This window comes from Scylla paramamosain, chromosome 34 (assembly GCF_035594125.1).
Source record: "Scylla paramamosain isolate STU-SP2022 chromosome 34, ASM3559412v1, whole genome shotgun sequence".
Classification (NCBI taxonomy): domain Eukaryota; kingdom Metazoa; phylum Arthropoda; class Malacostraca; order Decapoda; family Portunidae; genus Scylla; species Scylla paramamosain.
This window is the reverse complement of record NC_087184.1, coordinates 11,127,350-11,152,905: the sequence shown is the minus strand read 5'-3', so window position 1 is coordinate 11,152,905 and position 25,556 is coordinate 11,127,350. Positions and strand designations below refer to the sequence as shown.

The window sequence follows — 25,556 nt, the reverse complement described above, 5'->3', positions numbered from 1 at the left end:
TGTTTTGGTGTGTTTTTGGAGTGTTTTGGGATGTTTTTGTAGTGTTTTTGGGGTTTTGGTGTATTTTTAGGGTGTTTTGGTGTGTTTTTGGAGGGTTTTTTGGGGTATTTTGAGGGTGTTTTGGTGTGTTTTTGGAGTGTTTTGGGATGTTTTTTGTGTGTTTTGGGGTATTTTAAGGGTGTTTTGGCGAGCTTTTGGACTGTTTTGGGATGTTTTTGTAGTGTTTTGGGGTATTTTGAGGATGTTTTGATGTGTTTTTGGAGTGTTTTGGGGTATTTTGAGGGTGGTTTTGGTGTGTTTTTGGAGGGGTTTGGAATGTTTTTTGTGTTTTGGGGTGTTTTTGGGTGTTTTGGGGTATTTTAAGGGTGTTTTGGTGTGTTTTTGGAGTGTTTTGGGATGCTTTGGTGTGTTTTGAGGTATTTTGAGGGTTTTGGTGTGTTTTTTTGTGTTTTGGGATGTTTTGGTGTATTTTGGGGTATTTTGAGGGTGTTTAAAGGTGTTGTGGTGGTGTTAAATATTTTGTTTGTTTACTTTTTTTAGCTTTTTATTTTCTTATGCATTATTTTATTTCTTATTTATATTGTGGTGTGTTGTCGGTGTGCCCTAACCTAACCTAACCAGCTTAACCTCCCCTAACCTCCCCTCAACCCACAGGCACTGATCGGCGTGGCATTCAGCGTAGGCTTCACCATCAGGCCAACTGTGGGGGCCGTGTTCTCCCACTGGTGAAGTACTGGGTGGTTCGCGGCCTCAGCTGTCTACACACTCACTCTTGCTGTGGCTAACATAATATTCTTTGCTGTCTTCTTCCAGGAATCACTGCCTGAGGTGTGTGTGTGTGTGTGTGTGTGTCATTTATTTTTTTTATTATGTACATTTTTTGTTTGTTTCATATAATTTTTGCTTATCTTCTTTTTTTCCTTTAATTTTTTATTTGTTTGCTTGTTTTGTTATTTGTTTGTATTTCCCTGTCTCTCTGAATGTGGTTAAAGAGAGGTGCATTGTGGGTAAAGCAAGCATCATTTTTTTTTTTTTCTTGTCTTCCTCTTTTCTTTAGTTTTCCCTCTTATTCCTTCCTTTCTGTCATCATTACAAACCCATTCTATCATTTTCCTTACCATAAACCATCAAAACATCTTGACAAGCTCATTTAAATAACTTTTTTTTATTCATTATCATCTGTTCCTTTACACTCTCTTGCTTTCTTTCACTTATTAATTCATGTAGTTAAATTAATTAATTTAACTTATTAATTCACTGGTTAAAGGCTGTAGTGGAAGTTACTGAGGTTTACAAAGTATATTTTCAAATCTATATTTTTACTGTATAGTTAAAGAATTACAATATAAAACAACAGGATTTATCAGTAACAATATTATTAAACCCACCACTACCTCCTCTACCACCCTCACCATCCACAGGGCCTAATGATGATGATTCCTGCTTTCATCCTCATCGGGGCTAGCAAGACCAACCTGGGGCTGTACTCTGGACTGACGCTGTATGCCATAGGTGGGTCTGGAGGGGCTGGGATAACAGATAATTTAAATAAACACTCAGAAACGCTTAAAAAACACAAAATTCATGCTGGTATACACTTAAAAACACACTGAAATACTTACTAAGGCTGGTGTACACATGTAAACTTGTACGCAAACACTGGTATACACTTAGAAATACATACAGACAGTTGGTAAGGCTGGTACACACACACAAACCCATAAGAGATACTGGTATATGCTCAGAAATCTCTACACATATTAGGTAAGGCTTGTATACACCAATCTAGATGTATGTCGAATGAGATAGCTCGTACTCTCTCTCTCTCTCTCTCTCTCTCTCTCTCTCTCTCTCTCTCTCTCTCTCTCTCTCTCTCTCTCTCTCTCTCTCTCTCTCTCTCTCTCTCTCTCTCTCTCTCTCTCTCTCTCTCTCTCTCTCTCTCTCTCTCTCTCTCTGTCCTACACCTCAGTACACCCCTGCTATCCACCCTTACACCATAAATAAACCCTGTCTTACCCCTGCTTCTTATTAAACTACCCTGTTTTTCCCCTACACCTCCGTAAACCCTGTGTATCTTACCTGTTTGTCTGTCTGTGTTTCTGTCAACTCATTACACCCTGTGTGTCCCCTTACACTTCAGTTCACCCCCTGCCTGCCCCCTGCTTACCCCCTGTCTCTCTACCCTCCCCCTCTCTTAGGTTCCTCTATGATGGTGCCCTGCCTCACTGCCCTCGCCTCCTGTCACGGCGCGGCCTCTCACAAGGGTACCCTGCTAAACTTGAGAAGGATAATCAACACAAAGGTGATTACAAAGCGTTCATGGATGACATGATTACAAAGGGTTATGCAGAGGTTGTACCGACAAAGGATTTAGTTAGGAATGATGGTAAGGTCTGGTACATTAAACATCATGGAGTCTATCATCCGAGAAAGCCAAAGAAGTTGAGAGTTGTCTTTGACTGTAGTGCAAACTACAGGAACCAGTCATTAAACAGTCACCTGTTACAAGGCCCAGACCTTACCAACAAACTTATTGGAGTGTTGTGTAGGTTTAGGCAAGAAAGCATTGCACTTGTATGTGATATATAGAAGAACCGTAGAACACATTAGCAGTCCCTGTACAAAACACACCTGTCAGTTTCCACCTGTCATCCCTACTACTACTACTACTACTACTACTACTACTACTACTACTACTACTACTACTACTACTAAGAACACAAGGGTTGGTGTAGGAAGCCATCAGGCCTACACGTGGCAGTCCCTGTACAAAACACACCTGTCTGTTTCCACCTGTCATCCCCACCCGTACCATTGATGCTGTCCTTCAAACCTCCCTATTGACTCAGCACTAACAGCCCCATTACTGAGTCTGCTCCAGTCACCCACCACTATTGTGAAGCTGTTTCTTTGCCTTCGTTGTTCGTGAATCGTGTTGTCTCGTGAACAGAACAAAAAATTGAAAAAGGTGCTCCTATTTTCTATAGTTATCTCTAAAATGGTGTTTGTCTTGTCAGTAAACGGTGCTTAGGGTGAAGAAATATATATTAGCAGAGAATTAAGAGATATTTGAGTTAGATCTGTGTCAACTAGGAGAGAGAAAAGGATGGTTAATTTAATGTTATTTTTGGTTAAGAGAGAGAGAGAGAGAGAATTTAGTCTTATTTTCGTTACTATTGCATATTGGACTTAAAAAATGAGGAGAAATTAAGAAAATATCGAAAGCATTGAAAGAGATAGGACAAGATTTGCTACTGTGATTTCCTGAGTGACAATTGTTATGTAATAAAACACTTAGAAAGAAAAAAAGACTGTTTATTACCACGACAGAGAGAGAGAGAGACTTAAAGAAACACGTTGATGTTGTTTTCATAAGAGGAAAGCATTTCTGGAGAGAGGTGATGTAAAAATTGAAACTTTTTTTAGCAGAAAATAAAGAAAAAAGATTTAATTTTGAAGTTTTTTTTATTGTAATTAAAAGGAGAGAATACGTTTAATTATAAAGAAAAAGTAATATAGGAAAGGTATTTTAGATAATTAGTAAGGAAAGAATACATTTAATTAGAAAGAAAGATATTGTTTATTACTATGATTAGAGAGAGAGAGAGAGAGAGAAGGTAAATAATACAGTGAAAGATGAAATAAAGAATGAACGAATAAATGAAAGATACACACACACACACACACACACGAGGACAGACAGGCAAAATACCTAGAAAGTCAGAGAGAGAGAGATAGAGAGAAACGACGAGAAAAAAAAATTGAGAGAGGTGATGTAAAAATTGAAACTTTTTTTTAGCAGAAAATAAAGAGAAAAGATTTAATTTTGAAGTTTTTTTTTATTGTAATTAAAAGGAGAGAATACGTTTAATTATAAAGAAAAAGTAATATAGGAAAGGTATTTTTGATAATTAGTAAGGAAAGAATACATTTAATTAGAAAGAAAGATAGTGTTTATTACTATGATTAGAGAGAGAGAGAGAGAGAGAGAGAGAGAGAGAGAGAGAGAGAGAGAGAGAGAGAGAGGGTAAATAATACAATGAAAGATGAAATAAAGAATGAACGAATAAATGAAAGATACACACACACACACACACACACACACGAGGACAGACAGGCAAAATACCTAGAAAGTCAGAGAGAGAGAGAGAGAGAGAGAGAGAGAGAGAGAGAGAGAGAGAGAGAGAGAGAGAGAGAGAAACGACGAGAAAAAAAAAATAAAAAAAATAAAGAAAAAAAATATAGCCTGTTTACGTTCGTGAGAGAAAACGGAGGTCAGCTTTTTATTTTTATGGAAGACTTATGTGAATTGAAATACGCTCAGTTATTTGTACATCAGTGCTTCCCAGACTTCTCCAGCACGTGTTCCCTTTGAGTAGCACCAAACCCACCACAACCCACACATTGGTAAGCCTTCTAAGCACATACTAGTTTACATTGGCGCAGATATATTAAAAAGATTAATCACAAAAGACTAATTAAAAACATATATTCAGTACATGCAGGTAAGCTCTCCTTGATACACAGAGAAAGGCTGGTAATTCTCTGTTGATTATTAGCTACAGTATGAGAGCCTCTGTTATACTTCGATATCTCTGTGAAGTATTGTTGTTTTTTTAAGGTAAAATGGTAAATACTTAATAATGATAAGCTAAGATATAACACAGTATTAAGCCAAGCCTTCAATTCACACAAGCTTTTCAATGATTTCACATTACGCCACACAAGGGACGAGACATTGCAGTGTAAGTCCCGCCAGGACTAGTTTGAATTTGGCGCTTCAATCAGTAACATCTAGATACTTTGACAATTACAGTGATAATGGCCTGAGATTTATTTTTACACACTTATAATTCTTTATATTTAATTTTCTATTAGTTTAGTATAATATAAAAGAAGTTGGTGCTTGTTATTGAAAGCTAAAAGTGTTTGGGACCGTACTGTGCGGAGCAGGCTGGGAGGGACGACACAGAACCAGACTACAGGGCCACCAAGGCTAATATTGGTAAGAAACCCGCCCACCACTTGCCCAGCCAGGTAATTTGCACAGTCTGATGTAATAATCGGTAACTGTGATAGTGTTGTTACATGTCACCCACAACAACAACACAGGGCTGTCAGGTCAGTGGTTAACCTTACTGTTTATTTATTGTTAAGCCTCGTATTTCATGTTTTTGCACCTCGTTAGGAATATATTGATGTGACTCAGCATTCCACGGTGCCACAAGCGCTCCAAGCCTCCACCACAAAACTCTTACTAATTAACCATGACAGGAATAATAAAGACGTAAAAAAAATACACAACTAATGTTATCAGCTGAGGTGGAGGCAGCCTTCCCCATTTGTCCGCCAATATCTGCTTCATTTCTCACTTATTGTAAGCCTAACACGTCGCTAAGTGGAGCCCCATGACTAGGTTTTCATATCCGCTAGCTAAATATATCCGCCATTGCCTCATTTAGTTACGATGGAAGAATAACAGGCAAAATAGCGGCCGTTCTCTCCACTGTCAAGGGCCGCCATGATGCCTAGCTACCTCTGCCAACCTGATTCATCCTGTGGGTTTCAAAATTTTTTTGGTATTTTTCTTAACTTCTTTATTCTGCTCGTATAGTATGTTTTTATGGTTTATAAAAATAATTATTTGCTTTAGAAGTGTTTTCGTTGCTTGTGTTGAGTTGTGTTCAATTTTGTGTTGCTTTACGAAAATGTGGGGAGTTTTTTTGGCAGTATTTTGACAAACTTGTTTTTTTATTTCACGCTCTAATTACGTCTTTTGTGTTTCTAAAAATTGCTTATGATTTTCAAAATGTTTTTTCGTTCCTGTTGAGAGAAATAAGTGGACTTTAAAAATGGTTTATGGTCCTGTTAAAAGTTGTGATTACAACACTTTTTATGTTATTGTCTCTCTATTTCAGCTTGTAACTAACTTTTCATTGCTTGAAAAAATAGTTCGTATGTTTTAAAGTGTTTTATCTTGTTGTTGAGTGAAAATGGGTGGACTTTTCAGTGGTTTTTAATCGTATTTAGGTTCCAACACTTTTTTTTACACAATTTCGGTTTTATTTGTTTACTTCTTGTTCCAGGTAACTTTTGATGGTGTAAGATGATAGTTCAGATTTTTTAAAATTTTTTACGTTCCTGAAAATTCAAATGTTGGGGACTTTTCAATGATTTAAATGGGGCCGAATATTTCAACATATTTTCCATAATTCATTTGGATATTTTTTAAATACTACTCAGGCTGGAGCTGTTATAATATTGTGGAAATTAGTTAAAGTATTTGTCAAGTCAGAATATATAAGGCATTCGAGCCTAGCTCCATTTTTTCGAGGGGTCAATTTCAAAATGAAATCCGTTACGGTACGTAAATTAGCCGTGACGTCACGGCCGCCATCATGGACCCGGGACCTTGATCGGCTCCGCTGTCTCCTCGGTAATATTTATCGTATTTTGCAGTGTTTTCCTGGTGTTTCCAAGTGTTTCTAAACTCAGACGTGTAGATAAGAGTAGAATGAGTAAGAAAATCAGAGAAATAGAGGAGAAAGAGGAAGGGAGAAGGAATAGAGGAGGTGGTAAAACAGAAAAATGCTAAGAAAACAATATTTAGGTTAATTTTTCCTGCTGCCCTGTCTGTCTTTGTAGTATTTGTCTTCCGTGACAGTGCTTTCAGTGTATTTGGTGTGTTTAGGGGGTGTTGGAGTGTGTCTGGAGGTGTTTAGGTAGTGTTGGAGTGTGTGTTTTAGGGATTTGGTGATATTTGATTCAATATTTAGCGTTACTGGTGTGTTTTGGGGTGTCTTAGGCTTGTTTAGGAGTGCTTTAAGTGTGCTTTGGACTGTTTTCAATGTTTTGGGATGTTTCAAGTGTATTTTGGGATGTTATGGATAAGTTCGGGTGTGTTTTGTATGGATACGGGTGAGTTTTGGGTGCGTTTGTGGGTATTTTAGGTCAGTCTGGGTGTGTTTTGGGGTGTTTTAAGTGTGTTTTGGGCCATTTTCAGTGTTTTGGGATGTTTTAAGTGTGTTTTGGGATGAGTTTGAGTGTGTTTTGGGTAGGTACGGTGTGTTTTGGATGCGTTTTAAGTCAATTTGGGTGTGTTTTGGAGTATTTTAAGTGTGTTTGGGGATATTTTGGTACACTTTCGATGTGTTTAGGGTGTTTTTTGTGCGTTTAGGAATGTTCTGGGTATGTTTAAGGTGTTTTAGTGTGATTGGAGTTGCTTTTGAGGTGTTTTGGTTATGTTATAGGCATGTTGCAGATAGGCATTGGGTCTTTGAGGGTAGAAGTGGTGTGCTTGAGGTAAAATAAAAGATTCTGGGGTGTTTTGGGGAGGAGCTGTGATAATAGAAGCGTGTCAGGGGTGTTATAGCGTGTGTTGTGATATATGAAAGGAGGGAAAGTGTGTGTGTGTGTGTTTGAAGGGAGAAAGGGGTGGTGTTTACGGGTCTGGGATGGGAAAACGAGTGATCTGTTTTGTAGCCTTCAGAAAAAAAATATTAAGAAAGTTTTTACAGTGGGAAAATTTTGGTAGAGAGGGAGAAAATGACTGAAATATTACCTCAAATTTAACCTAATGTGGTGGAGCTTCACACTCCTCAGCTGCCCCTAACCAAACCAAGCCTAATCCAAAGAAGCCTACCCTAACTTCTGTCTGGTGCCTCCTCCTCCCCAAGACTGGCTATCTCGTGTCTTAATCCCAAGCTAGCCTAACCAAACTTTACCTAACGTAACCTAAGCAATTCTAACCTAGCCACACCTTACCTAACCAAGCCTAACCTAGCCAAGCCTTAAAAAGAAGCCTAGCCAAACCTAATATAACCTAGCCTAGCCTAACCTAACCTAGGTAAACGAAGCATAGCCAAACCTTACCTAACCTAGCCTAACCAAACCTAACCTAACCTACATCATCTTCCCTCATCACCTCCCACTTAACCAAACCTAATGTAACTTTCAGAACAATGGTAACCCTCCGATCCTGCAAGCAAGTTGGCGGCAGCGATGGCGGTGGCGGTGGCAGTGGTGGTGAGGTGGAAGGCAGGGGCAAAATGGCAGTACAGGCCGCGGACATCAAAGAGAAGGTGAGCAGGGTGTTGTGTTGGTGTGTGTTGCTAAGCTGAGATGTAAAGTGTTTGGTTGTCAACACGATGCAATATTTGTCACTCAGCGCTCATGCAACACTGCCCCGTTGCACAACTGTGTCGGGAAAATGATTTAAAGTCGTAAACAATTTCTTGTTTTACTTTATTTATATATTTATTTAGTTAGTTTTATTTTTTATATATATAGGAGGGACACTGGTCAAAGGCAACAATGCAACAAAATACAATAAGAAAAAAATACTGAGAAAAAATAAAAGATAAAAAAGACCTCACTTAACCTAACCTAAACCTAACCTAACGTAACCTAACCTAACATAACACCCACAGAAGAACACGCGGACAAGCAAGGTGGTATTCGGCAGTCTGATCCTGGACCTGCTCGGCTTCACGGTGGTGCTGCCTCTGTCTCCTGCTCTCCTCGACTATTACTCCAAGCACGACTCCATTGACTTGTATTCCTCTCTGCTCTCCTGTGTTACTTATTACCAGCATATCATCGGCGTCCCTGCGAGGTTCCATTCTGTCTTGTTTGGTGGTATGTGGGGTTTTTGTGTTTTGTATTGGTTTATATATTTTTAGTTTGTTTTTATTATTATTTTTTTCTATTTTTTTTATCCTATTATCTATTGATTTATTTTTGTTTGTTTGTTTGTTTGTAGGGTGTGTGTGTGTCTGTGTTCCTGCTGTTCAATATTACAGCTTGTTTTCTGTTTTTGTTTTTTTTATTATTGTTATTTTGTGTTTTATTCCCTTTCATTGTTCTGAGGGTGTTTTCAGGTGTTTTTGGGGTGTTTTGGGGTGTTTTTGGTGTGTCTTGGGCTGTTTTAGGATGTTTTGGTGTGTTTTTGGAGAGTTCTGGGATGTTTTTGTAGTTTTTTGTGGTGTTTTGGGGTATTTTGAGGGTGTTTTGGTGTGTTTTTGGAGAGTTTTGGGATGTTTTTGTAGTGTTTTGTGGTTTGGGGTATTTTGAAGGTGTTTTGGTGTGTTTTTGGAGTGTTTTGGGATGTTTCTGTAGTGTTTTGTGGTATTTTGAGGGTGTTTTGGTGTGTTTTTGGAGTGTTTTGGGGTGTTTTGGGGTATTTTTTGGATGTTTTGGTGTGTTTTTGGAGTGTTTTGGGATGTTTTTGTAGTGTTTTGGGGTGTTTTGAGAGTGTTTTGGTGTGTTTTTCGGGTGTTTTGGGGTATTTTGAGGGTGTTTTGGTGTGTTTTTGGAATGTTTTGTGATGTTTTTGTAGTGTTTTGGGGTATTTTGGCGTGTTTTTGGAGTGCTTTGGGATGTTTTTGGAGTGTTTTGTGGTGTTTTGGGATATTTTGAGGGTGTTTTGGTGTGGTTTTTGTGTTTTGGGATGTTTCTGTAGTGTTTTGGGGTATTTTGAGGATGTTTTGGTGTGTTTTTGGAGTGTTTTTGGGTGTTTTGGGGTATTTTTAGGGTGTTTTGGTGTGTTTTTGGAGTGTTTTGGGATGTTTTTTTGTGTTTTGGGGTGTTTTTGTAGTGTTTTGAGGTATTTTGAGGGTGTTTTGGTGTGTTTTTGGAGTGTTTTGTGGTATTTTAGGGTATTTTGAGGGTGTTTTGGTGTGTTTTTGGAGTGTTTTGGGATGTTTTTTGTGTGTTTTGGATGTTTTTGTAGTGTTTTGGGGTATTTTGGGGATATTTTGATGTGTTTTTGGAGTGTTTTGGGGTATTTTGAGGGTGTTTTGGTGTGTTTTGGAATGTTTTTTGTGTTTTGGGGTGTTTTTGGGTGTTTTGGGGTATTTTAAGGGTGTTTTGGTGTGTTTTTGGAGTGTTTTGGGATGCTTTGGTATGTTTTGAGGTATTTTGATTGTGTTTTGGTATGTTTTTTTGTGTTTTGGGATGTTTTTGGTGTATTTTGGGGTATTTTGAGGGTGTTTAAAGGTGTTGTGGTGGTGTTAAATACTTTGTTTGTTTACTTTTTTTAGCTTTTTATTTTCTTATGCATTATTTTAATTCTTATTTATATTATAGTGTGTTGTCGGTGTGTTCTAACCTAACCTAACCAGCTTAACCTCCCCTAACCTCCCCTCAACCCACAGGCACTGATCGGCGTGGCATTCAGCGTAGGCTTCACCATCAGGCCAACTGTGGGGGCCGTGTTCTCCCACTGGTGAAGTACTGGGTGGTTCGCGGCCTCAGCTGTCTACACACTCACTCTTTGCTGTGGCTAACATAATATTCTTTGCTGTCTTCTTCCAGGAATCACTGCCTGAGGTATGTGTGTGTGTGTCATTTATTTTTTTTATTATGTACATTTTTTGTTTGTTTCATATAATTTTTGCTTATCTTCTTTTTTTTCCTTTCATTTTTTATTTGTTTGCTTGTTTTGTTATTTGTTTGTATTTCCCTGTCTCTCTGAATGTGGTTAAAGAGAGGCGCATTTTGGGTAAAGCATCATTTTTTTTTTTTTCTTGTCTTCCTCTTTTCTTTAGTTTTCCCTCTTATTCCTTTCTTTCTGTCATCATTACAAACCCATTCTATCATTTTCCTTACCATAAACCATCAAAACATCTTGACAATCTCATTTAAATAACTTTTTTTTATTCATTATCATCTGTTCCTTTACACTCTCTTGCTTTCTTTCACTTATTAATTCATGTAGTTAAATTAATTAATTTAACATATTAATTCACTGGTTAAAGGCTGTATTGGAAGTTACTGAGGTTTACAAAGTATATTTTCAAATCTATATTTTTACTGTATAGTTAAAGAATTACAATATAAAACAGGATTTATCAGTAACAATATTATTAAACCCACCACTGCCTCCTCTACCACCCTCACCATCCACAGGGCCTAATGATGATGATTCCTGCTTTCATCCTCATCGGGGCTAGCGAGACCAACCTGGGGCTGTACTCTGGACTGATGCTGTATGCCATAGGTGGGTCTGGAGGGGCTGGGATAACAGATAATTTAAATAAACACTCAAACGCTTAAAAAAACACAAAATTCATGCTGGTATACACTTAAAAACACACTGAAATACTTACTAAGGCTGGTGTACACATGTAAACTTGTACGCAAACACTGGTATACACTTAGAAATACATACAGACAGTTGGTAAGGCTGGTACACACACACAAACCCATAAGAGATACTGGTATATGCTCAGAAATCTCTACACATATTAGGTAAGGCTTGTATACACCAATCTAGATGTATGTCGAATGAGATAGCTCGTACTCTCTCTCTCTCTCTCTCTCTCTCTCTCTCTCTCTCTCTCTCTCTCTCTCTCTCTCTCTCTCTCTCTCTCTCTCTCTCTCTCTCTCTCTCTCTCTCTCTCTCTCTCTCTCTCTCTGTCCTACACCTCAGGACACCCCTGCTATCCACCCTTACACCATAAATACACCCTGTCTGACCCCTGCTTCTTATTAAACTAGCTTGTTTTTCCCCTACACCTCCGTAAACCCTGTGTATCTTACCTGTTTGTTTGTCTGTGTGTCTGTCAACTCACTACACCCTGTGTGTCCCCTTACACTTCAGTTCACCCCCTGCCTGCCCCCCTGCTTACCCCCTATCTCTCTACCCTCCCCCTCTCTTAGGTTCCTCTATGATGGTGCCCTGCCTCACTGCCCTCGCCTCCTGTCACGGCGCGGCCTCTCACAAGGGTACCCTGCTAAACTTGAGAAGGATAATCAACACAAAGGTGATTACAAAGCGTTCATGGATGACATGATTACAAAGGGTTATGCAGAGGTTGTACCGACAAAGGATTTAGTTAGGAATGATGGTAAGGTCTGGTGCATTAAACATCATGGAGTCTATCATCCGAGAAAGCCAAAGAAGTTGAGAGTTGTCTTTGACTGTAGTGCAAACTACAGGAACCAGTCATTAAACAGTCACCTGTTACAAGGCCCAGACCTTACCAACAAACTTATTGGAGTGTTGTGTAGGTTTAGGCAAGAAAGCATTGCACTTGTATGTGATATATAGAAGAACCGTAGAACACATTAGCAGTCCCTGTACAAAACACACCTGTCAGTTTCCACCTGTCATCCCTACTACTACTACTACTACTACTACTACTACTACTACTACTACTACTACTACTACTACTACTACTACTACTACTACTACTAAGAACACAAGGGTTAGTGTAGGAAGCCATCAGGCCTACACGTGGCAGTCCCTGTACAAAACACACCTGTCTGTTTCCACCTGTCATCCCCACCCGTACCATTGATGCTGTCCTTCAAACCTCCCTATTGACTCAGCACTAACAGCCCCATTACTGAGTCTGCTCCAGTCACCCACCACTATTGTGAAGCTGTTTCTTTGCCTTCGTTGTTCGTGAATCGTGTTGTCTCGTGAACAGAACAAAAAATTGAAAAAGGTGCTCCTATTTTCTATAGTTATCTCTAAAATGGTGTTTGTCTTGTCAGTAAACGGTGCTTAGGGGGAAGAAATATATATTAGCAGAGAATTAAGAGATATTTGAGTTAGATCTGTGTCAACTAGGAGAGAGAAAAGGATGGTTAATTTAATGTTATTTTTGGTTAAGAGAGAGAGAGAGAGAGAGAGAGAGAGAGAATTTGGTCTTATTTTCGTTACTATTGAATATTGGACTTAAAAAATGCGGGGAAATTGTGAAAATATCGAAAGCATTGAAAGAGATAGGACAAGATTTGCTACTGTGATTTCCTGAGTGACAATTGTTATGTAATAAAACACTTAGAAAGAAAAAAAGACTGTTTATTACCACGACAGAGAGAGAGAGAGAGAGAGAGAGAGAGAGAGACTTAAAGAAACACGTTGATGTTGTTTTCATAAGAGGAAAGCATTTCTGGAGAGAGGTGATGTAAAAATTGAAACTTTTTTTTAGCAGAAAATAAAGAAAAGATTTAATTTTGAAGTTTTTTTTATTGTAATTAAAAGGAGAGAATACGTTTAATTATAAAGAAAAAGTAATATAGTTAAGGTATTTTTGATAATTAGTAAGGAAAGAATACATTTAATTAGAAAGAAAGATAGTGTTTATTACTATGATTAGAGAGAGAGAGAGAGAGAGAAGGTAAATAATACAATGAAAGATGAAATAAAGAATGAACGAATAAATGAAAGATACACACACACACACACACACACACACACACACACGAGGACAGACAGGCAAAATACCTAGAAAGTCAGAGAGAGAGAGAGAGAGAGAGAGAGAGAGAGAGAGAGAGAGAGAGAGAAAACGACGAGAAAAAAAAATAAAGAAAAAAATATAGCCTGTTTACGTTCGTGAGAGAAAACGGAGGTCAGCTTTTTATTTTTATGGAAGACTTATGTGAATTGAAATACGCTCAGTTATTAATTTTGTACATCAGTGCTTCCCAGACTTCTCCAGCACGTGTTCCCTTTGAGTAGCACCAAACCCACCACAACCCACACATTGGTAAGCCTTCTAAGCACATACTAGTTTACATTGGCGCAGATATATTAAAAAGATTAATCACAAAAGACTAATTAAAAACATATATTCAGTACATGCAGGTAAGCTCTCCTTGATACACAGAGAAAGGCTGGTAATTCTCTGTTGATTATTAGCTACAGTATGAGAGCCTCTGTTATACTTCGATATCTCTGTGAAGTATTGTTGTTTTTTTTAACGTAAAATGGTAAATACTTAATAATGATAAGCTAAGATATAACACAGTATTAAGCCAAGCCTTCAATTCACACAAGCTTTTCAATGATTTCACATTACGCCACACAAGGGACGAGACATTGCAGTGTAAGCCCCGCCAGGACTAGTTTGAATTTGGCGCTTCAATCAGTAACATCTAGATACTTTGACAATTACAGTGATAATGGCCTGAGATTTATTTTTACACGCTTATAATTCTTTATATTTAATTTTCTATTAGTTTAGTATAATATAAAAGAAGTTGGTGCTTGTTATTGAAAGCTAAAAGTGTTTGGGTGCGTACTGTGCGGAGCAGGCTGGGAGGGACGACACAGAACCAGACTACAGGGCCACCAAGGCTAATATTGGTAAGAAACCCGTCCACCACTTGCCCAGCCAGGTAATTTGCACAGTCTGATGTAACAGGCGGTAACTGTGATAGTGTTGTTACATGTCACCCACAACAACAACACAGGGCTGTCAGGTCAGTGGTTAACCTTACTGTTTATTTATTGTTAAGCCTCGTATTTCATGTTTTTGCACCTCGTTAGGAATATATTGATGTGACTCAGCATTCCACGGTGCCACAAGCGCTCCAAGCCTCCACCACAAAACTCTTACTAATTAACCATGACAGGAATAATAAAGACGTAAAAAAAATACACTTAACTAATGTTATCAGCTGAGGTGGAGGCAGCCTTCCCCATTTGTCCGCCAATATCTGCTTCATTTCTCACTTATTGTAAGCCTAACACGTCGCTAAGTGGAGCCCCATGACTAGGTTTTCATATCCGGTAGCTAAATATATCCGCCATTGCCTCATTTAGTTACGATGGAAGAATAACAGGCAAAATAGCGGCCGTTCTCTCCACTGTCAAGGGCCGCCATGATGCCTGGCTACCTCTGCCAACCTGATTCATCCTGTGGGTTTCAAAATTTTTTTGGTATTTTTCTTAACTTCTTTATTCTGCTCGTATAGTATGTTTTTATGGTTTATAAAAATAATTATTTGCTTTAGAAGTGTTTTCGTTGCTTGTGTTGAGTTGTGTTCAATTTTGTGTTGCTTTACGAAAATGTGGGGAGTTTTTTTGGCAGTATTTTGACAAACTTGTTTTTTTATTTCACGCTCTAATTACGTCTTTTGTGTTTCTAAAAATTGCTTATGATTTTCAAAATGTTTTTTCGTTCCTGTTGAGAGAAATAAGTGGACTTTAAAAATGGTTTATGGTCCTGTTAAAAGTTGTGATTACAACACTTTTTATGTTATTGTCTCTCTATTTCAGCTTGTAACTAACTTTTCATTGCTTGAAAAAATAGTTCGTATGTTTTAAAGTGTTTTATCTTGTTGTTGAGTGAAAATGGGTGGACTTTTCAGTGGTTTTTAATCGTATTTAGGTTCCAACACTTTTTTTTACACAATTTCGGTTTTATTTGTTTACTTCTTGTTCCAGGTAACTTTTGATGGTGTAAGATGATAGTTCAGATTTTTTAAAATTTTTTACGTTCCTGAAAATTCAAATGTTGGGGACTTTTCAATGATTTAAATGGGGCCGAATATTTCAACATATTTTCCATAATTCATTTGGATATTTTTTAAATACTACTCAGGCTTGAGCTGTTATAATATTGTGGAAATTAGTTAAAGTATTTGTCAAGTCAGAATATATAAGGCATTCGAGCCTAGCTCCATTTTTTCGAGGGGTCAATTTCAAAATGAAATCCGTTACGGTACGTAAATTAGCCGTGACGTCACGGCCGCCATCATGGACCCGGGACCTTGATCGGCTCCGCTGTCTCCTCGGTAATATTTATCGTATTTTGCAGTGTTTTCCTGGTGTTTGCAAGTGTTTCTAAACTCAGACGTGTAGATAAGAGTAGAATGAGTAAGAAAATCAGAGAAATAGAGGAGAAAGAGGAAGGGAGAAGGAATAGAGGAGGTGGTAAAACAGAAAAATGCTAAGAAAACAATATTTAGGTTAATTTTTCCTGCTGCCCTGTCTGTCTTTGTAGTATTTGTCTTCCGTGACAGTGCTTTCAGTGTATTTGGTGTGTTTAGGGGGTGTTGGAGTGTGTCTGGAGGTGTTTAGGTAGTGTTGGAGTGTGTGTTTTAGGGATTTGGTGATGTTTGAATCAATATTTAGTGTTCCTGGTGTGTTTTGGGGTGTCTTAGGCTTGTTTAGGAGTGCTTTAAGTGTGCTTTGGACTGTTTTCAATGTTTTGGGATGTTTCAAGTGTATTTTGGGATGTTATGGATAAGTTCGGGTGTGTTTTGTGTGGATACGGGTGAGTTTTGGGTGCTTTTGTGGGTATTTTAGGTCAGTCTGGGTGTGTTTTGGGGTGTTTTAAGTGTGTTTTGGGCTATTTTCAGTGTTTTGGGATGTTTTTAGTGTGTTTTGGGATGAGTTTGAGTGTGTTTTGGGTAGGTACGGTGTGTTTTGGATGCGTTTTAAGTCAATTTGGGTGAGTTTTGGAGTATTTTAAGTGTGTTTGGGGATATTTTGGTACACTTTCGATGTGTTTAGGATGTTTTTTGTGCGTTTAGGAATGTTCTGGGTATGTTTAAGGTGTTTTAGTGTGATTGGAGTTGCTTTTGAGGTGTTTTGGTTATGTTATAGGCATGTTGCAGATAGGCATTGGGTCTTTGAGGGTAGAAGTGGTGTGCTTGAGGTAAAATAAAAGATTCTGAGTGTTTTGGGGAGGGGTTGTGATAATAGAAGCGTTTCAGGGGTGTTATAGCGTGTGTTGTGATATATGAAAGGAGGGAAAGTGTGTGTGTGTGTTTGAAGGGAGAAAGGGGTGGTGTTTACGGGTCTGGGATGGGTAAACGAGTGATCTGTTTTGTAGCCTTCAGAAAAAAAATATTAAGAAAGTTTTTACAGTGGGAAAATTTTGGTAGAGAGGGAGAAAATGACTGAAATATTACCTCAAATTTAACCTAATGTGGTGGAGCTTCACACTCCTCAGCTGCCCCTAACCAAACCAAGCCTAACCCAAAGAAGCCTACCCTAACTTCTGTCTGGTGCCTCCTCCTCCCCAAGACTGGCTATCTTGTGTCTTAATCCCAAGCTAGCCTAACCAAACTTTACCTAACGTAACCTAAGCATTTCTAACCTAGCCAAACCTTACCTAAGCAAGCCTAACCTAGCCAAGCCTTAAAAAGAAGCCTAGCCAAACCTAATATAGCCTAGCCTAACCTAACCTAGCCTAAGCAAGCCTAACCTAGCCAAGCCTTAAAAAGAAGCCTAGCCAAACCTAATATAACCTAGCCTAGCCTAACCTAACCTAGGTAAACAAAGCATAGCCAAACCTTACCTAACCTAGCCTAACCAAACCTAACCTAACCTAACCTAACCTAACCTACATCATCTTCCCTCATCACTTCCCACTTAACCAAACCTAATGTAACTTTCAGAACAATGGCAACCCTCCGATCCTGCAAGCAAGTTGGCGGCAGCGATGGCGGTGGCGGTGGCAGTGGTGGTGAGGTGGAAGGCAGGGACAGAGGGGCAGTACAGGCTGCGGACATCAAAGAGAAGGTGAGCAGGGTGTTGTGTTGGTGTGTGTTGCTAAGCTGAGATGTAAAGTGTTTGGTTGTCAACACGATGCAATATTTGTCACTCAGCGCTCATGCAACACTGCCCCGTTGCACAACTGTGTCGGGAAAATGATTTAAAGTCGTAAACAATTTCTTGTTTTACTTTATTTATTTATTTATTTAGTTAGTTTTATTTTTTATATATATATATAGGAGGGACACTGGTCAAAGGCAACAAAATACAATAAGAAAAAAATACTGAGAAAAATAAAAGATAAAAAAGACCTCACTTAACCTAACCTAAACCTAACCTAACGTAACTTAATCTAACATAACACCCACAGAAGAACACGCGGACAAGCAAGGTGGTATTCGGCAGTCTGATCCTGGACCTGCTCGCCTTCACGGTGGTGCTGCCTCTGTCTCCTGCTCTCCTCGACTATTACTCCAAGCACGACTCCAGTGGCTTGTATTCCTCTCTGCTCTCCTGTGTTACTTATTACCAGCATATCATCGGCGTCCCTGCGAGGTTTCATTCTGTCTTGTTTGGTGGTATGTGGGTTTGTTGTGTTTTGTATTGGTTTATATATTTTTAGTTTGTTTTTATTATTATTTTTTTCTATTTTTTTATCCTATTATCTATTTATTTATTTTTGTTTGTTTGTTTGTTTGTTTGTTTGTTTGTTTGTAGGGTTTGTGTGTGTCTGTGTTCCTGCTGTTCAATATTACAGCTTGTTTTCTGTTTTTGTTTTTTTTTATTATTGTTATTTTGTGTTTTCCCTTTCATTGTTCTGAGCGTGTTTTCAGGTGTTTTTGGGGTGTTTTTTGGTGTGTCTTTGGATGTTTTGGTGTGTTTTTGCAGAGTTTTGGGGTGGTTTGGAGGTGTTTTGGAGTGTTTTGTGGTGTTGTGGAGGTGTTTTTTGGAATTTGGTGTGTTTTAAAGTGTTTTGGGATGTTTCTGGAATGTTTTGATGTGTTTTGGGATGTTTAGGAGTATTTTGGTGTGTTTTTGGAGTGTTTTGGGATGTTTTTGGAGTGTTTTGTAATGTTTTGGGGTATTTTGAGGGTGTTTTGATATGTTTTTGGAGAGTTTTGGGATGTTTTTGGAGTGTTTTGTGGTGTTTTGGGGGTATTTTGAGGGTGTTTTGGTGTGTTTTTGGAGTGTTTTGGGATGTTTTTGTAGTGTTTTTGTGGTGTTTTGAGGTTGTTTTGATGTGTTTTTGGAGTATTTTGGGGTGTTTTGGGGTATTTTTTGGATGTTTTGGTGTGTTTTTGGAGTGTTTTGGGATGTTTTTGTAGTGTTTTGGGGTGTTTTAAGTGTTTTGGTGTGTTTTTGGAGTGTTTTGGGGTATTTTGAGGTTGTTTTGGTGTGTTTTTGGAGTGTTTTGGGATGTTTTTGTAGTGTTTTGGGGTATTTTGGTGTTTTTTTGGAGAGTTTTGGGATGTTTTTGGAGTGTTTTGTGGTGTTTTGGGGTATTTTGAGGGTGTTTCTGTAGTGTTTTGGGGTATTTTGAGGATGTTTTGGTGTGTTTTTGGAGTGTTTTGGGATGTTTTTTGTGTGTTTTGGGGTATTTTAAGGGTGTTTTGGTGTGTTTTTGGAGTGTTTTGGGATGTTTTTGTAGTGTTTTTGGGGTTTTGGGGTATTTTTAGGGTGTTTTGGTGTGTTTTTGGAGAGTTTTTTTGGGTATTTTGAGGGTGTTTTGGTGTGTTCGGAGTGTTTTGGTATGTTTTTTGTGTGTTTTGGGGTATTTTAAGGGTGTTTTGGTGAGCTTTTGGAGTGTTTTGGGATGTTTTTGTAGTGTTTTGGGGTATTGTGAGGATGTTTTGATGTGTTTTTGGAGTGTTTTGGGGTATTTTGAGGGTGGTTTGGTGTGTTTTTTGTAGGCGTTTGGAATGTTTTTTTGTGTTTTGGGGTGTTTTTGGGTGTTTTGGGGTATTTTAAGGGTGTTTTGGTGTGTTTTTGGAGTGTTTTGGGATGCTTTGGTGTGTTTTGAGGTATTTTGAGGGTTTTGGTGTGTTTTTTTGTGTTTTGGGATGTTTTGGTGTATTTTGGGGTATTTTGAGGGTGTTTAAAGGTGTGGTGGTGTTAAATATTTTGTTTGTTTACTTTTTTTAGCTTTTTATTTTCTTATGCATTATTTTATTTCTTATTTATATTGTGGTGTGTTGTCGGTGTGCCCTAACCTAACCTAACCAGCTTAACCTCCCCTAACCTCCCTTCAACCCACAGGCACTGATCGGCATGGCATTCAGCGTAGGCTTCACCATCAGGCCAACTGTGGGGGCCGTGTTCTCCCACTGGTGAAGTACTGGGTGGTTCGCGGCCTCAGCTGTCTACACACTCACTCTTGCTGTGGCTAACATAATATTCTTTGCTGTCTTCTTCCAGGAATCACTGCCTGAGGTGTGTGTGTGTGTGTGTGTCATTTATTTTTTTTATTATGTACATTTTTTGTTTGTTTCATATAATTTTTGCTATCTTCTTTTTTTCGTTTAATTTTTTATTTGTTTGCTTGTTTTGTTATTTGTTTGTATTTCCCTGTCTCTCTGAATGTGGTTAAAGAGAGGTGCATTTTGGGTAAAGCATCATTTTTTTTTTTTTTTCTTGTCCTCCTCTTTTCTTTAGTTTTCCCTCTTATTCCTTCCTTTCTGTCATCATTACAAACCTATTCTATCATTTTCCTTACCATAAACCATCAAAACATCTTGACAAGCTCATTTAAATAACTTTTTTTTATTCATTATCATCTGTTCCTTTACACTCTCTTGCTTTCTTTCACTTATTAATTCATGTAGTTAAATTAATTAATTTAACTTATTAATTCACTGGTTAAAGGCTGTAGTGGAAGTTACTGAGGTTTACAAAGTATATTTTCAAATCTATATTTTTACTGTATAGTTAAAGAATTACAATATAAAACAACAGGATTTATCAGTAACAATATTATTAAACCAACCACTACCTCCTCTACCACCCTCACCATCCACAGGGCCTAATGATGATGATTCCTGCTTTCATCCTCATCGGGGCTAGCAAGACCAACCTGGGGCTGTACTCTGGACTGACGCTGTATGCCATAGGTGGGTCTAGAGGGGCTGGGATAACAGATAATTTAAATAAACACTCAGAAACGCTTAAAAAACACAAAATTCATGCTGGTATACACTTAAAAACACACTGAAATACTTACTAAGGCTGGTGTACACATGTAAACTTGTACGCAAACACTGGTATACACTTAGAAATACATACAGACAGTTGGTAAGGATGTTTTTTGTGCGTTTAGGAATGTTCTGGGTATGTTTAAGGTGTTTTAGTGTGATTGGAGTTGCTTTTGAGGTGTTTTGGTTATGTTATAGGCATGTTGCAGATAGGCATTGGGTCTTTGAGGGTAGAAGTGGTGTGCTTGAGGTAAAATAAAAGATTCTGGGGTGTTTTGGGGAGGGGCTGTGATAATAGAAGCGTGTCAGGGGTGTTATAGCGTGTGTTGTGATATATGAAAGGAGGGAAAGTGTGTGTGTGTGTTTGAAGGAAGAAACGGGTGGTGCTTACGGATTTGGGATGGGAAAACGAGTGATTTGTTTTGTAGCCTTCAGAAAAAAAATATTAAGAAAGTTTTTACAGTGGGAAAATTTTAGTAGTGAGGGAGAAAATGACTGAAATATTACCTCAAATTTAACCTAATGTTGTGGAGCTTCACACTCCTCAGCTGCCCCTAACCAAACTAAGCCTTCCAAAGAAGCCTACCCTAACTTCTGTCTGGTGCTTCCTCCTCCCCAAGACTGGCTATCTCGTGTCTTAATCCCAAGCTAGCCTAACCAAACTTTACCTAATATAACCTAAGCAATTCTAACGTAGCCAAACCTTACCTAAGCAAGCCTAACCTAGCCAAGCCTTAAAAAGAAGCCTAGCCAAACCTAATATAACCTCGCCTAGCCTAACCTAACCTAAGTAAACAAAGCATAGCCAAACCTTACCTAACCTAGCCTAACCAAACCTAACCTAACCTAACCTAACCTAACCTAACCTAACCTACATCATCTTCCCTCATCACTTCCCACTTAACCAAACCTAATGTAACTTTCAGAGCAATGGCAACCCTCCGATCCTGCAAGCAAGTTGGCGGCAGCGATGGTGGTGGCGGTGGCAGTGGTGGTGAGGTGGAAGGCAGGGACAGAGGGGCAGTACAGGCTGCGGACATCAAGGAGAAGGTGAGCAGGGTGTTGTGTTGGTGTGTGTTTCTAAGCTGAGATGTAAAGTGTTTGGTTGTCAACACGCTGCAATATTTGTCACTCAGCGCTCATGCAACACTGCCCCGTTGCACAACTGTGTCGGGAAAATTATTTAAAGTCGTAAACAATTTCTTGTTTTACTTTATTTATTTATTTAGTTAGTTAGTTTTATTTTTTATATATATAGGAGGGACACTGGTCAAAGGCAACAAAATACAATAAGAAAAAAATACTGAGAAAAAATAAAAGATAAAAAAGACCTCACTTAACCTAACCTAAACCTAACCTAACGTAACCTAACCTAACATAACACCCACAGAAGAACACGCGGACAAGCAAGGTGGTATTCGGCAGTCTGATCCTGGACCTGCTTGGCTTCACGGTGGTGCTGCCTCTGTCTCCTGCTCTCCTCGACTATTACTCCAAGCACGACTCCAGTGGCTTGTATTCCTCTCTGCTCTCCTGTGTTACTTATTACCAGCATATCATCGGCGTCCCTGCGAGGTTCCATTCTGTCTTGTTTGGTGGTATGTGGGTTTGTTGTGTTTTGTATTGGTTTATATATTTTTAGTTTGTTTTTATTATTATTTTTTTCTATTTTTTTTATCCTATTATCTATTTATTTATTTTTGTTTGTTTGTTTGTTTGTTTGTTTGTAGGGTTTGTGTGTGTCTGTGTTCCTGCTGTTCAATATTACAGCTTGTTTTCTGTTTTTGTTTTTTTTTATTATTGTTATTTTGTGTTTTATTCCCTTTCATTGTTCTGAGCGTGTTTTCAGGTGTTTTTGGGGTGTTTTTGGTGTGTCTTGGGATGTTTTGGGAAGTTTTGGTTGTTTTTGCAGAGTTTTGGGGTGGTTTGGGGGTGTTTTGTGGTGTTGTGGAGATGTTTTTTGGACTTTGGTATGTTTTAAAGTGTTTTGGGATGTTTTTGGAATGTTTTGATGTAGCTGCACCGGCTGGGCATCAATTGGCTCTCAGGTGATCTGTTTTACTGATCACACCCATCATCGTAGGGTCGAGGAAAGGCAGTTCTCTCTCTGACGTTTATTGATGAGGTAGGCATGACCGTAAGAACTGCGAACAAGTTCTCGGTCTCAATTTCTTACAAAATAACATTATACACTGATATTAAACACTTTCAACATATTACAATATTCATTAACAATACATGCAATTGACTTAGCACTATGACAATCAGTTTTTACTACAAAATTAAAGTATTTACCTCGGTCACCATCCTGCCCGTCTTTGTCTGAGCGCGACTTGGCCGTGAGTGATGCCCGAAGGCGACTAGCAGGTTAACCCCACACTACCAACAAGTGAGCATCGGCTTCGGTGCTTAATATAGCATTAAATACTGATACTCACACATATTACACGTTTTCATGCAAATAGAAAACTATTGAACATTTCACTTATATATGCCGAGGAATAATCACATGAGGTACATACGCTTTACACACAGTAACATGGCTCCCCTAAATTGTGTAACAATTTACCTTAAATTAAGATTAGTATGTACCTTAAAACTAGGATTAGCACATAATATGTTTTGTTACATTGGCTCCTTGGCGGGGATGCTCCGGTCTATTATTATGCATTACCTTCTAACAGCAATACTAGACTATGTATTGGCCTCTCTATGATGGTCCTGTTTGCCTTTATGTGTCTTCCCTGGTTGTCGAGATTACAGTCTGAAACCAGGACCTTAACCTTTCTTACTAGGCCATCATGATCAGGAGATACTTCTGTTACTCTTCCCAGTTTCCACTGGTTCCTTGCTAAATTCTGATCTTTGATGATAACTATGTCATTTACACTGAGATTCCTCTTTGGTGTTGTCCACTTGTTTCTAAGCTGTAGGAATTGCACATACTCCTTTTTCCACCTGGACCAGAACTGGTTGGCCAGGTATTGTGCTCTGCGCCATCTCTTTATGCAGTACAGGTCCTTCTTAATGAAAATGCTTGGAGGAGGCAGTACTACCTTTGTTTTCATAGTTAACAAATTACTGGGTGTCAACGGTGTAAGACTTTCTGGGGAGTTAAGATGGTCCACAGTTAGGGGACGACCATTAACTATATTTTCTGCTTCAACTAGGAAGGTTCTCAGATCTTGGTCATCTAACTGGGTACCATGCTGATCAAGCAACACAGAGAGTACATTTCTCACTGTGCGTATCTGCCTCTCCCAAACACCTCCCATGTGACTGGAATTGGGTACATTCATGTTAAAAACAATCCAGTCACACTGATCTTTCACGAGTTCTTGTCTGACTTTATTGTTATTTAATTCTTTTAAGCATTTCTCATACTCTGATTTGGCTCCTACAAAGTTAGTTCCTTGGTCACATCTCAACTGTCTTACGGGCCCTCTTCGTCCTACAAAGCGACGGTATGCACTTAGGAAGGAACTTGTATCCATGCTGTTGGCTGTCTCTATGTGCACAGCTCTACATGCCATGCAAGTAAAGAGCACTCCATATCTTTTAAGCTCTTTACGCCCCTCTTTGACATAGAAAGGGCCAAAGAAATCTACTGCTGAGTATGTAAAAGGAGGTGATGGTTCTAGTCTGTCAATAGGCAGGTCTGCCATCTTCTGTCCCTGTGTTGTACTTCTAACTTTACGACAGATAATGCACTTTGAAATGTGCCTTGATACTAGGGATGATCCTCCTACTATCCAGTATCCACATGACCTGATTTCATTTAAAGTTATGCCCCTGCCTTGATGATTTGTCCTTTTGTGATGGTGGCATATTATCAGCTGGGTTATGTGAGATGTTTTGGGGAGGATGACTGGATGTTTGGATTCATCTGTCAAATTAGAAAGCCTCAATCTTCCTCCTACTCTCATGATACCATTTTTGTCAATGTAGGGATCTAACTTATAGAGGGAACTGGTCTTGTCTATCACTTTTGTTCCCTTGCCATTGTCTCCTTTAATTAAAGAATTATGGTTAGCAGATGATTTCAGTACATTTATTTCCTTTTGGAATGCCTTTGATTGCAGTTGTTTTATAATTACATTTTCAGCTTCTGACACTTCTGCTACATTTACTGGCTTATATGTGTTCCCCTTTACTTTAGTAGTGCCATCACCTTTTCCTCTGAAGCTGTTCAGAAGCTTGAGGCATACAGCAACTGCCCTCTTTGCTTTAAACCAATCTGAAAAATACTCAAGTCTTTCTAGTATATCTGTGGGCTGTTGTGTACCTACAGCATGGCATACAACTTTCTTCACTTCTGGATCATTCTCATTTATGACCTTGTACTGGGAATGGCTATCCATTTTGCTATGTTGCCAAAGGAATTCTGGGCCATTCCACCAGATCTTGCTATTACACAATTCATCTGCTGTCATGCCTCTAGATGCATGATCTGCTGGGTTATACTGTGTCTCTACAAATTTCCACTGATCTGGTGAAGTGTGATCTCTTATTGTTTCTACTCTATTTGCAACATATACATGGAATCTCTTTGCTTCATTTGCAATGTAACCAAGGACTACTTTGCTGTCTGTCCAAAATACTTCTTCCACATTATTATACTCAAGTTCTCCCTTCAAGAGTTTATGGATTCTAACTGACACCACTGCTGCTGCTAGTTCTAGTCTGGGAATTGTTATGGTTTTTAGAGGTGTGACACGTGACTTTGCCATTACTAATGCACAATGAATTTGGCCAGTCTTGCTAATTAATCTAATATATGAGCACTGGCCATATCCCTCTTGACAGGCATCTGAAAAGTGATGGAGTTCAACCTTTTCTACTTCCCCAAAGTCATCAGGTTTGTAGCATCTAGGTACCTTTAACTGATCTAGTTTGTGCAGCTCATCCTTCCATTTTATCCATTTAGGTTTGACATAATCTGGCACCTCATCATCCCAATCAACTGCATTCTTACATAATTCTTGTAAAATTTGCTTTCCAGCCAGTATGAGAGGTGACACTAGACCTAATGGATCATATATAGAGCTCACTGTTGACAGAATACCTCTCCTGGTGAGTGGCTTGTCTTTCAGCTTTATTCTAAATTGAAATGTGTCAGATTCTATGCA

At 38.7% G+C, this 25,556-nt stretch overlaps 3 protein-coding genes and 1 long non-coding RNA gene across 12 annotated transcripts in view; 3 read left to right on the top strand and 1 right to left on the bottom strand.

Moving 5' to 3' along the window:
- Nucleotides 1–3,309, top strand: part of LOC135090163 (uncharacterized) — a 12,018-nt gene extending 8,709 nt beyond the window's left edge. For all 4 annotated transcript variants that reach the window (XM_063986579.1, XM_063986578.1, XM_063986581.1 and 1 more), the window contains 3 exons: nucleotides 655–828; nucleotides 1,422–1,512; nucleotides 2,199–3,309. In XM_063986579.1, the coding sequence (XP_063842649.1) occupies nucleotides 655–785 (131 nt within the window). In that variant the 3' untranslated portion in view covers nucleotides 786–828; nucleotides 1,422–1,512; nucleotides 2,199–3,309. The remainder of the gene's footprint in view (nucleotides 1–654; nucleotides 829–1,421; nucleotides 1,513–2,198) is intronic.
- On the bottom strand, nucleotides 2,639–12,198 carry LOC135090165 (uncharacterized). Its single transcript, XR_010261801.1, has 2 exons — nucleotides 12,109–12,198; nucleotides 2,639–2,793 (listed from the first exon to the last, which is right to left on the bottom strand). It is a non-coding gene; the product is annotated as an uncharacterized LOC135090165 (long non-coding RNA).
- Nucleotides 4,918–19,634, top strand: LOC135090164 (uncharacterized). Of its 5 annotated transcripts, none has more exons than XR_010261798.1 (6): nucleotides 4,918–5,005; nucleotides 7,958–8,081; nucleotides 8,430–8,637; nucleotides 10,155–10,329; nucleotides 10,909–10,999; nucleotides 11,662–12,805. XR_010261798.1 is itself a non-coding variant. In XM_063986582.1 (6 exons), exons 2-6 carry the CDS (start codon nucleotides 7,962–7,964, stop codon nucleotides 19,500–19,502), a joined length of 621 nt encoding a protein of 206 aa, XP_063842652.1. In that variant the 5' UTR covers nucleotides 4,928–5,121; nucleotides 7,958–7,961; the 3' UTR covers nucleotides 19,503–19,634. The 5 variants fall into 5 exon arrangements, 1 of the variants encoding a protein (XP_063842652.1); XM_063986582.1 differs by lacking the exons at nucleotides 10,155–10,329; nucleotides 10,909–10,999; nucleotides 11,662–12,805 and adding exons at nucleotides 17,143–17,266; nucleotides 17,610–17,794; nucleotides 19,496–19,634 and having other exon boundaries at nucleotides 4,928–5,121; nucleotides 8,430–8,614; XR_010261799.1 differs by having other exon boundaries at nucleotides 4,930–5,121; nucleotides 8,430–8,614.
- The window catches only part of LOC135090162 (uncharacterized), a 25,032-nt gene continuing 19,095 nt past the window's right edge, over nucleotides 19,620–25,556 (top strand). For both annotated transcript variants that reach the window (XM_063986575.1, XM_063986577.1), the window contains exons 1-3: nucleotides 19,620–19,669; nucleotides 20,256–20,346; nucleotides 21,354–21,477. In XM_063986575.1, the coding sequence (XP_063842645.1) occupies nucleotides 21,358–21,477 (120 nt within the window). In that variant the 5' untranslated portion in view covers nucleotides 19,620–19,669; nucleotides 20,256–20,346; nucleotides 21,354–21,357. The remainder of the gene's footprint in view (nucleotides 19,670–20,255; nucleotides 20,347–21,353; nucleotides 21,478–25,556) is intronic.